General features: G+C 41.7%; 1 protein-coding gene across 3 annotated transcripts in view; it reads left to right on the top strand.

The window, feature by feature from the left end:
* Positions 1–12,596, top strand: part of Rapgef4 (Rap guanine nucleotide exchange factor 4) — a 306,154-nt gene that overhangs the window by 227,742 nt on the left and 65,816 nt on the right. For all 3 annotated transcript variants that reach the window (XM_070020789.1, XM_070020798.1, XM_070020805.1), the window contains 2 exons: positions 10,960–11,044; positions 12,389–12,449. In XM_070020789.1, the coding sequence (XP_069876890.1) occupies positions 10,960–11,044; positions 12,389–12,449 (146 nt within the window). The remainder of the gene's footprint in view (positions 1–10,959; positions 11,045–12,388; positions 12,450–12,596) is intronic.

Genomic DNA, 12,596 nt, shown 5'->3' with positions numbered 1-12,596 from the left:
TTATTATAAAATCAATCACATTTTGAGAATTCAATGACAGCATTTGAGTTACAAGCATTTGATCCAAGAGTATGCTAAATAAGTTGAAAGTAATACTGAGTACAGACTTTGGGATTCTATTCTTCATTTACCATTCACACATCCAACATCTCCAGGTCTAAATCCCTTAAGCTATAAAATAAATTTAGTAATGTTTGCTTACCCTCCCTCTACTTTCCACGAAGACTGTAAATAGAACTACAAATACACTTGTATTTAATCATTTAAGTGTCTGGGTACTAGGTACTGGACTAGATAATTCAATTCAAATCTTTCAGCAAAGCTACAAGATTGTTAATGAACATACTTCCCACTTTAAAGATTAGGAAACAGTGGCTTAGGCTAAGCCAATTGCTCTGTTGAGGGTGGTAGGTCCCTGATGTGACCCTGGTCTGACTACAGAACTTGTGTTTCCTCCTCCTCCTCCTCCTCCTCCTCCTCCTCCTCCTCCTCCTCCTCCTCCTCCTCCTCCTCCTCCTCCTCCTCCTCCTCCTCCTCCTCCTCCTCCTTCTCCTCTTCCTCCTCCTCCTCTTCTCTCTATTCCTCCTCCTCTTCTTTGTCCTCCTCCTTTCCTCCTCCTCCTCTTCTTTCTTTCTTTTTTCCTCTAGCTCTTCTTTATTCTCTTCCACATCTTTCTTCTCCTTCTGCTCCACTACTAGAGCTTGAACTCAAGTTCTTAGCTTTCTTGCTCCAGGATGGCACTCTACCAAAGCACACTCCTACTTCCTGTGTTCTTTCTTTGCTGTGTTTCCCTCAACCATGGTCCTAACAGGAAGTCAGATGGCCTCATGGGTTTATGCGCTAAGAATAAACGAGGAAACATATCACAGAAATCTGATTGCAAAATAATTTTACAGACTAACCTCATTGTATAAAATTATAACTCTCAGGGCTGGGAAGGTGGCTCAGTGGTACAGTGCTTGCCTTGCATGCCTGAAGCCCTGGGTTCGATTCCTCAGCACCACATAAGCAAAAAGAAAAAAGCCGGAAGTGGCACTGTGGCTCAAGTGGTAGAGCGCTAGCCTTGAGCAGAAGAGCTGAGGGACAGTGCCCAGGCCCAGAGTTCAGCCCCACGACCAGACCCCCCCCCAAAAAAAAAAAACTATAACTCTCAGTCAGGTGCTGGTGGCTCATGCCTGTAATCCTAGTTACTTACAAGGTTGAGAACTAAGGATTGTGGTTCAGAGCCAGCCTAGGCAGGAAAGTCCATGAGACTCTTATTTCCAATAAATTACTCAGAAAATGCCAGAAGTGGTGCTGTGGCCCAACTGGCCTTGAGCAGAAGAAGCTCAGGGATGGGGCTCAGTCTCAGGACCAGGGTGGGAAAAAATTATATATATATATATATATATATATATATATATTATACAATATATATTGTATAATATATATATATATATGGAAAGAGAGAGAGAGAAAGAGAGAGAGATGGGATAGAAGTATATCATCTACTCAGTAAATAATTACCAAATAGGGCTTCCTGTTTAGGAGGGACATGGATATTCTGCTCATACATAGTGAGTTGTGGGAATAATGGAAACTAGTTTCACATCTGTCACCTCTTTGAATGGCTAAATAACTCCATGAACTAAGTAGGGCGAGTTTGGTAGCCTGCTGTGGACAGAAGAAGAAATTGAGCTGAGCAGATGCCAATTGCTTTCCTTCTACTTTTCTTTCTTTTGTTGACAGTATTCTTTCTCTATAAGGCTACCTGGGTTTGTCCATTCTAGTGTATTTAGTGAATAAGCAGTGAAATTAACAACAAAAGTGAAATCTACCTGTTGCTGATTAAAACCGGATAGCAGGGAATAAGTAGTAATGCATGCACATGGCACCTTCTTAAAAAGTTTACATTTTGGGTGTCACATGTGTGCCTCATACTCAGAGGCAGAGTACAAGCTGTACTTTCCTGACTCCTTCCAAATTAGTTTGTTCTTCTCTACTTGCTGTTTAGGTATTTCCAAGGAAAACATTTACAGGTGCACCTATTAAGAAGTTTAACATTAAATTTCTGGTGTGTACTAGTAAAACATTTTTGTGGGAAGAATGCCAGGCATATTTGTTGCCTAAACATGAACACACCTATTGCCCTAAAAACAGGCAGGTGCAGAGAGTTCTGGAACCCCTCCTGCAAGTTCTATGAGGAGGACTTCACGTCTCATAAACATTTATGACCTTTCTCCTTTATTGTAGTTGTAGGCCCTATTTATTTCTAAATTTCACAAAGAATCCAACACCCCCTTCCCCTATGTATACAGGCTTTGTGTCAGAACTAGCAATTTCCCTTTTCTAGGCTAAAGAGCCCCACAGGCAGAGATGCACAGGACCTCCCTCCAGCACTAGTCACGGGCTTCTAGACTGCCCCTGACAGTCTTGGGAGGTGAAGAAAAGGATTTTTTTTTGGTTGGTCATGGGACTTGAACTCTGGGCTCTGTCCCTGAGCTCTTCAGCTCAGGGCAAGTGCTCTACCACTTTGAGCCACAGAGCCACTTCTAGTTTTCTGGTGGTTTATTGGAAATAAGAGTGTAACAGACTTTTCTGCCCAGGCTGGCTCTGAATCATGATCCTCAGATCTCAGCCTCCTGAGTAGCGAGGATGACAGGTGTGAGCCACCAGCGCCCAGCAAGAAAAATGTTTATGACATATCTCACTTTCCTTTAAAAGAAGTGGGAGAGGCAAGATCTCTAGAAGGTCAGAAAAGTGTTTGAAAATGCAGCCCAGTGCTGATGGCTCATGCTTATAATTCCAGCTACTCAGGAAACTGAGATCTGAGGATTGCATTTCAAAGCTAGTCCAGGCAAAGTGAGTCTGACATACTCTTATTTCCAGTCAATCAACATAAAGCTGGTCGTGGAGGTATGGCTCAATTGGTAGAGCTCTAGCCTTGAGCCAAAAAGCCAAGTGAAAGCATGAAGCTCTGAGTTCAATTCCCAGTACCAGTACAAAAAAAGCATTTGAAAATGATCCAAATTTAAGAAATGTCTTACAAATACAAGGGTCAAACAGGTTGAGGTGAAGTCTTGCATGAAAAATAAAGTACCCCAGTGAGTGCCAATGTTCCCTAACTACTCAGGAGGCTGACATCTGAGGATCACAGTTAGAAGCTCGCCTCAGCAGACAAATCTAAAAGACTCTTTTAATTAGCTAGAAATAAGCCAGTAGAAGAAGTGGAGGCATGGCTCCAGTGGTAGTGTGTCCGTTGTGAGTTAAAAAGCTGAACAAGAGCCAGAGGCCTAGCAGTCAAATCCCAAAGTGAAACATCCCCTCAAAAAGTAACTAAAACATTTTTTTTTAAGATTGAAGCTTAAGGGGCTGGGAAGGTGGTTCAGTGGTAAGAATGCTTGCCTTGCATGCATGAGGCCCTGGGTTCAATTCCTCAGCACCACATAAGCAGAAAAAGCGGAAGTGGCACTGTGTCTCAAGTGGTAGAATGCTAGCCTTGAGCTGAAGAGCTCAGAGATGGCGCCCAGACCCAGAGTTCAGGCCCCACGACCGACAAAAAAAAAAAAAAAAAAAAAAAAAAAAGAAGCTTAACCATGGCATACTCAGATATTTACCACACTGGCCTTTCTGGGTATTTTCACCATATACCAGGGTCCTCTAGGAGTGAGGTCTATAGGAACCTGGTGATTTCCTTTCTCACTATGCACTTCACCCCTGGCCATGCATGTGTTGTGTTGTTGCTGGACGAATCCCTCATTTTGTCCATGTTCCTGTAACTGAGTAGCTGTGTTTCTGACCTTGATAAATTCCTTGATAAAGCGGTATTTACCAGTAGCTTCCAATCTCACCTGAGCCCTCCCATCCTTTAATGTATAAACTGCTTCCCCATCTGTCCCCGTTTATTATCTTGTCTGTAAGTAGACATTGCTGCTGGAATGCATCCCCTGCGGAAACTAGGCCTTTCCCCAGCGGGGTCTGACAAATCCACATCAATGTGGCACCACGCCGATTTGTAAAGAAGCAGGGACGCCTAATACCTCTCCCTGTGACATCTGCAGAAGGACAAGTAAAGACCAGGTACATTCACAGGCTGCCACTCAGAGCAGCCAGAGTCCATTCACTTCCCCAGCCTCATAGGTTCGGCTTAGGAAGGTGCTTGTAAGCTATCTCCTCCTGCTCAGGCTGTGTTCCCTTTCCTCTTGAAAGCCAAATTGCCTTCAGTCCTTGGGACCTTTCATTGCTGTTGGAACAGAATGGGGACTGATTTGAAGGGTCTCTTGTCCAGTTTTTTTTTTTCTGTCACCACCCCCACTACAAAGACCAAAGCCTGAAAAGTACTTAATGCCAGACTTTGCCACGAGAAACCTACTTTAAAAACGTGACTTTGTTCAGTGCTTACAGTAGGGAATGCTCAGTGTCAGATGTCCCCAAGTGCTCTTTGAGGAGTGGGGGTACAACCGAGGGGACACCTGAGTGTGAAGAGAGTGGAGAGGAGAGAGGCGAGCTTTCCTAAGATGGTAAACGGCTCAGTGGCTGGACAGGTCAGGCTGGTGGCTCTTTTTCCTGCTGCAAAGGCAGGCCCACATAACAGGGAAAGGAGGTCATGTTTTGCTTCTCTTTGGTGGGCAAGGGTTGGCCGCACTGACTTTTGCTCCATCTGGCTTCTTTTCTGAAATGGATAGCTGTCAGTCCTGCTGAAATGTGGACCTCTGAGGGACAGGGTCCTGACTCCAGGTGAACTTCTCATGAAGGTTTTTATGGTGTCCTGAATTCTATTTAGACTCTGTTTTTGGTTTGTTTTTAAAGTAAATCTCTTCACACTTCGCAGTCCAGATTTCTCTCTCCTCATTCAGACACAGCAGGGAGTTCTTTGCTACCTGAGTAGATTGCCAAATGACAATGGCCTGCCCTGTGATTCTGTTGGATACCTCAGACCCTAGGTTGTTTTTGTGTTACTGTTGTGATTTTCTCTTTTTTTTTCTTGTCATATTGAATATTGTTTAAGACCCAGAAGCAAACTTGGTTTTAGACCTGGTTCCATTCTCTTTCAAAGAGTCATCATGGTTTCTCCATAGCATCCCACGAGTCCCCAGTGGAAGGATGGTCTCTCTGACTGGCTGATGAATGTATGGGTGCCCCACAAGTGTGTATGCAGCTGTGGCCATTTGAGAAATGGAGAGGTTCCCAAATGGCTTTAGCAAAGAATATGGCTGTCAGGGAACAAAATGTGATGAGAGAAAAAACAGAATAATATGGAAAATTAAATCATTACCTGGTTTTAAAGAACCTTATATATGCCAGGTGCTGGTGGCCCATGCCTATGATCTTAGCTACTAAGAAGACAGATCTGAGGATAACAGTTCAAAGCCAGCCTAGCCAGCAAAATCTGTGAGACTCTCATCTGCAATAAGCCAACAAAAAGCCAAAGCTCAGGTGGTAGAACACCCAGCCTTGAGTTCAAACCCCCGTAGTACTGGTATAGCAAAAGAGAGAGCGCTTTGTGTGGGGACAAGGGAGCACTTCTGGAGAGATGTCTCATATCTTGGATGTAATATAATCATTTTTAATACAGTGAGCTTTATAGATTCTAGAGACAGTAATTTTTTTTAAGTCCATAAGCTAGAGTCCAGTGGCTCGTGACTATAATCCTAGTTTCTCTGGAAGCTGAGATCTGAGGATTGCAATTCAAATCCAGCCTGGGAAGAAAGTATGTGAGACTCTCAGTAAACTACCAACCACCCCTCACCCCCCAAAAAAACAGAAGTGAAGCTGTGGTTCAAATGGTAGAGTGCTAGCTTTGAGCATAAAAACTCATGGGCAGAACCTAGGACCTGAGTTTAAGCTCTAAAACAAATACCACCCTCCTCCATAAAAAAAAAAAAAAAAAAAAAAAAAAAAAAAAAAAAAAAAAAAACTCAAAGGGAAATCAAAGCAGAACTTAGAAAGTGGAAAAACCTCCCATGCTCCTGGATTGGAAGGAGCAACATTGTGAAAATGGCAATACTTCCCAAATTCAACGTGATACCTATCAATATTCCAACCTCATTCTTCAAGGAAATAGAAGAGGCAATCCAAAAATTCATATGGAACAATAAAAGACCCTGAATAGCAAAAATGATCCTTAACAGAAATAACAATGCTGGAGGAATATCAATACCAAATTTCAAACTCTACTACAAAGCCATAGTAATCAAAACAGCTTGGTACTGGCACAAGAAGAGACCTCAGGACCAATGGAATAGAATTGAAAACCCAGAAATGAATCCACAGACCTATAGCTACTAATCTTCGATAGGGAGCTAAAAAACTAGGGAGGGGGAGGAGGATTTGGTGGGGGAGGGAGGGAGGATGGGAAGGGGAAACAAAGGAGGAGGCTACTATGCTTGATAAGAAACATACTCATTATCTTGCCCATGTAATTGCAACCCCTCTGTACAGTATTTTCACAATAAAAATAAAATAAAATGGAAGAAAGACAGCCTCTTCAGTAAATGGTGCTGGCAAAACTGGTCAATCACCTGTAGAAAACTAGATCCTTATATATCACCCTGCACCAGAATCAACTCCAAATGGATCAAAGACCTCAAAGTCAAAGCAGATACCCTGAAAACATTAAGGAAGGAATAGGAGAAACCCTAGGTCTCCTTGGCACAGGCCGAAATTTTCTTAAATGAGACCCAGAATCACAACAAATCAAAGAAAGGTTGGACAATGGGATTGCATGAAGCTGCAGAGCTTCTGCATGGCAAAGGACATAGCTAGCAAGATCAATAGAAAACCCACAGATTGGGAGAAGAGCTTCACTAGCCATACAATGGACAAGGGTCTCACATCTAAAATATACCTGGAACTCAAAAAATTAAATCCCCCAACAACAAATCCTCAAAAAAACAACTGCCCAGTAAATAACTGGGCTAAAGACTTAAAGAGGAGCTTCTCTGAAGAGGAAATAAGAATGGCCAATAGACACATGAAGAAGTGCTCAACCTCCCTAGCCATAAAAGAAATGCAAATCAGCATTATTTACCATAGCTAAGATCTGGAACCAACCCAGATGCCCCTCAGTAGATGAATGGATCAAGAAAATGTGGTATATATACACAATGGAATTCTATGCCTCCATCAGAAAGAATGACATTGCCCCATTTGTTAGGAAATGGAAAGACTTGGAAAAAATTATATTAAGTGAAGTAAGCCAAGCCCAAAGAAACATAGGTCCCATGATTTCCCTTATTTGCAATATCTAGTATATGTATGAGTCAAGCAGAAAAGGTCAGATAAGGTGATGTTAGGAAAATGAACCCTAAGATATATATTTTAAATGTTTTTTTTCTTTCTTGCAATTGTTTCTAACATATTTATAAGATTATTTCTTTGTTGCTTTATATGTCCCTCCCCCACAGTATAACCCCTGCTTTCACTGTATTTGATGTCGGTATAATTTATGGAGGGGAAGGGGAAAAACAAGTCGTTTAAATAAGGATACAGGTGGACCTGTTGCAACAATGAGAAGTACAAGTTATGTCAAAAACGAACTTTACAACTTGGCGGGGGGGGGGGAGGATTGGGTGAGGGGGGAGGGAGGATGGGAAGGGATGGGAAGGGTAAACAAAGGAGGAGGCTACAATGCTTGATAAGAAATGTACTCACTATCTTGCCCATGTAATTGTAACCCCTCTGTACAGTATTTTCACAATAAAAAATAAATAAATGCAAATCAAACCAACAATGAGATACCACCTCACCCCAGTTAGAATGGCTATAATCAAGAACTCTTAATAACAACAGATACTGGAGGGGATTTGGACAGAAGGGAACCCTACTGCATTGCTGGTGGGAGTGTAAACTTGTTCAACCACTTTGGAAAGTAGTATGGAGGTTCCTCAAAAGACTTCCCATAGAACTCCCCTATGACCCAGCAATCCCACTTTTGAGCATTTACCCAAATGATCATAAACAAGGCCATACTAAAGCTACCAGCACTACTATGTTTATTGCAGCATTATTTATTATAGCTAAGATCTGGAACCAACCCAGATGCCCCTCAGTAGATGAATGGATCAAGAAAATGTGGTATATATACACAATGGAATTCTATGCCTCCATCAGAAAGAATGACATTGCCCCATTTGTTAGGAAATGGAAAAAATTATATTAAGTGAAGTAAGCCAGGCCCAAAGAAACATAGGTCCCATGGTTTCCCTTATTTGCAATAACTAGTATATATCTGAGACAACCACAAAAAGTTCAGATAAGATGATGTTAAGTGAAATGAACTCCTAGGTAAGGACACAAGTGGTTTTTTCTTTCTTGCTATTATTTCTAACATATTTATAGGGTACCACGTGATTTTTTTGTTGCTTTGTATGTCCCTCCCCCACAGTATAACCCCTGTTTTCACTGTATTTGAGGTTGGTATAATTTGGGGAGTGGAAGGGAAAAAACAAATTGTTTAAATAGGGATATAGGTAGACCCATTGCAACAATGAGATGTACAAGACGCTATGTCGAAAAAACGAACTTTACAATTTAGGCTGGGGTGGGGGAGGGAGGAATGTAGTTGTGGAGATGGGAGGGAAGGGATGGTAGGGGAAAAACAAAGGAGGAGGCAACAATGCTTAATAAGAAATGTACTCATTACCTTGCTTATGTGATTGTAACCCCTCTGTACAGTATTTTCACAATAAAAAACTTATTTAAACAAATGCTCAAAAAATCTATGAATTGAGCAATATAGAATTCATATTAATGTTATATAGATACTCCTAAACAAAGATCTGTTCCCAAACTGTCATCATGGAATCATTCTGTCAAGATTTTAGAGCTGAATTCTAAGCCTTTCTCTTCCCAGCTGAGTTTCCTCCTCCATCCATCACAGCCTACCCCATGGAGGTGAGAAGGAAACTTGGTGACTGTTTTTCTCTTTCAGCCAAGCATCTAGGAGAGTTCTGTGCTATTTGCGGTGGATGTCAAGTAGCAAGAACAGCAGGGCTGCTTCTTGTGCTGAAGCGCTGTAATCCTATTACACCTGTCTGAGACGTTCACGTTAGCTGCCTCTAAGGTAGTAGATGGACAGAGGTGACTCGATTGACTTTTAAATCCCCAAGGGTCCTAGTTTTGAAATCCCCATGACTAAGTCAAGTAGTAGATTAGGCCCCTTGCTAAGAAGGCCTGACTCCTTCCAAGCCCCTGTGGCTACAGCTTTTCTCCAGTGTCTTTCTGGGTCCCATACCTTCTGAGTTCCACCACTAAGAGCTACGTTGGTGTGCAGTTGTGTCCTTCCATGGTGATCCTTAGCAGGAGGTGAACCTGGCTGGCATATCCGGGTCAGGGATTTAGCATCTGTCTTTGTGCAGTAAAGATTAGGAAACAGAGTCTCTGTTGGTTCTGTAAGGGAAAGCAATAGGAGTATTTTGTTTGTGTCAAAGCTGCCCTTGTGAAGGTAATGTACACTGTCTGCAGAGATTTCTTCCTCTAGGTTGCCCCTACCAAACCTGCTAGTTTCCTCATGTGAAATTACTTTATCTAGTTCTCTACTTCAGAATATTTACAGATTAGCCGGAAGAGTAATCTAATAATTGACTACCAGATGTAAATTGTTGGGTCAAATATACTCTACTCTGTAAGTCTGATTCAGTCCTTAAATGTAGGTTTGAGTTTTTAATGTTGATATTATTTGGCTATGTTTTTCTTTCACTTATGCAAATATCTCACTCATTGCTTCTTGGGTAGTTTCAGCATCTCTCAGGAAGGAACCATCCCCAGCCTGCAGATCACACAAAAGCTGTGACATCACATGCTAAGAGGTAGCACTGAAATTAGAACTTGCTCTTCAAACTTCAACTCCAGTGCTCTGCTCAGTACAACAGACCTTCCCTCATTTATTTGATCAACACCTTTTAAAATTACAATATAGTGATGGAATGTCACCTGCAGCTCATTAAAGATTAAATCTTTAATATAGAGTAACATTGACTAAATATCATAAGTTGCTAGAAATGTAGGCCAAATGCATAAACCAGCTTGGTGATTGTATAATAAATAATACTTATAACTACAGTAATGAGCCAGAGTTAGGCCACTCATTCATCAATGTACAGATTTTCTGTCAGCTCATTTTCTAGCACTCTCAAGATTAATAGCCTGTTTGTGAGTTTCAAAAACATTGGCCAGCTGGGCACCAATGGTTCACGGCTGTAATCATAACTACTCAGGAGGCTGAGATCTGAGGATTGTGGTTCCAAGTCAGCCCAGGCAGGAAAGTCTGTGAGACTCTATTTCCAATTAACCACTCAAAAAGCAAAAGTGGAGTTGTGGCTCAAAGTGGTAGAGTGCTAGCCTAGAGCAAAAGAGCTCAGGGACATATTAGCGTTCCTTATATTGCAGAGAAAAAAAATCTAAATTATTGATCAATCCTATCACTTATTATTCATATAACTAAACATGATTAAGTAGTTCCTAAATAATTATAGATACAAATGATGGTTGATAATTCCTGCAATTTTACCATTTCAAAATATCTCTAATACCCCCCTCTGGCCCATTACTTATAGGCAGTTTTATTATTAGGCACTAGTTCTATAATAATTTTATTTGAGACAAGGTCTCATTGTACAGCCCAGGCTTGTCTGAAACTCATAATCCTTTTGCCTCAGCCTTCTAAATGCTGTATTATAGATATCAGAATAAGAAAGTTTAATAAACTTGTCAACAGGACATAGACAGATGTGATCCATAGAACAGAATATGAGAAATGCTGACATCCACCTCTCTTTTTTCTTCTAATCACTGCTCCTGCCTCCCATGTCCCTCCACCAAGGAACACCATCATTTCCAGTTTGCTCTTCGCCACCCATCATTCACTGCCAATATCTTCTTTCTTGAAGGATTCCCTGAGTATGTTACTGAGCCTGAGTCCATCACTGTATTTGAAGCCTTAGGGATGACTTTTTCTTTCTTTCTTTTTTTTCTTTGTAGACCTGGCCAGAGAACTGTGGATGATCTGGAGATTATCTATGAAGAGCTCCTACATATCAAAGCTTTATCTCACCTTTCTACCACAGTAAGTTGTCTCTGCATTGAGCTGGTCAGGACTTAGAGTTAGAAAACTGTATACGGAAACCCCTCATCATCATTTATGGGCCCATTTGTCTACCACTCCCAGCTAGCTGAAGGTGCTGGAAATCTTTCTTCAGTGGCCATACCTGCTGGTTCCTAGTAGGGTGCAGGTGATCAGTAGGGTGCAGCAGCTGGACCGTTGTCACAGTCCTAGCAGAAGAACCACTACCCTCACATCCCTTCTGCTCCCTTTACTGAGGCTAAGACTTGTTCACTGACATGCACTGTCCAAGGGCCGTCATCACCTACCTAGCTCTGCCCTATCACCCTTCATGTCCTTGGAAGAGTATGTCTAGTGTGGGGAGTTCTGACACACAGAGACAGCTGAGACTGAGACCCATATGCCAGGTACTCGCCATACTGCTGCTCACCCTCCACGTATGGAGGGATCTGAGAGAATTATGGGAGGTCACTTCTGCCTGAAATTTCAGTATCTGGGCAGTTTGGAAGATTCTCAAGTTACTTGCTTCTTAGGGAGCTAGAGTTCTCATAACCTTTATCTTTTAAAAAATTACCTTGGAATGTTTAGGCTCTTATATGTCTTGGAATATAAGTCTGTTCACTTAATTCTTCAACTCCAAGACACTGAATTTTGCTGTGATACATTATGTGTGTTGTCAGGAAGAGCCACTAATAACAAAAGGGTCATATGATATTCCAGATGCATATCTGCAAACATATTGACTAAACGATGGTTTACGTAGGGGATGATTAGACTGGTGTAACTCCTTCAAAATTACAGTTTAACAAAATGAATACCAGGAAACTGAAATGTGTGTTTCAGAAGTGGGGCGGCTGAGAGGAGAGAGGGCAGACAGATGGAGGGAGTCATAATATTCCATGTACATGTGTGTAAATGGGACCAGGTAACTTGAGCAGATGGGGTTGGGAGAGGGGAAGAATGATGGAAGGGGTGACATTGATCAAGATACATTGCATTCATAAACTGATATGTTGGATTGAAACCCCTTTGTGCAACTACTTAAAGATAATTTTTAAAATCATATATATGTATATACAATATATGTACATGAAACCATGTTTTAAACAGTTTCTAAGACGGGAATCTGATATGAATTCACTATAAGCTGTTCACTAAAATAGCTTTGGGTACAGGCTTTGATAAGCTAATAACAAATCTACCAAAAATGATTCTAGATGAGAGGAACAAGCAGGGGTGGGGGTGGTGGTAACTATATCAAAGGGACAGATAGCATTGCACCCTCATAGAGCACAAATCCCTTCCCCACACACCCATCCTTTCCATGTGCTTTCTTTTCTTTCATAGGTGAAACGGGAGTTAGCAGGTGTTCTCATTTTTGAGTCTCATGCCAAAGGAGGAACCGTGTGTAAGTGAACTCTAACAGGAGATTATGCTGGTCATGCTGTCTCCAACACATGCCACACAGGCATCACGCAAACGCTCTCTTGCTGGTTCCCAGTCTGACATGACAGGATGATGTATGGCACTTGCATTTTTCTGTTATTATTCCAGC

This window comes from Dipodomys merriami, unplaced genomic scaffold, assembly GCF_024711535.1.
Source record: "Dipodomys merriami isolate MVZ:Mamm:240054 unplaced genomic scaffold, mDipMer1.0.p SCAF_1, whole genome shotgun sequence".
Lineage (NCBI taxonomy): Eukaryota > Metazoa > Chordata > Mammalia > Rodentia > Heteromyidae > Dipodomys > Dipodomys merriami.
The sequence above is the reverse complement of the archived record's forward strand: the minus strand, read 5'-3'. Positions and strand labels throughout refer to the sequence as shown.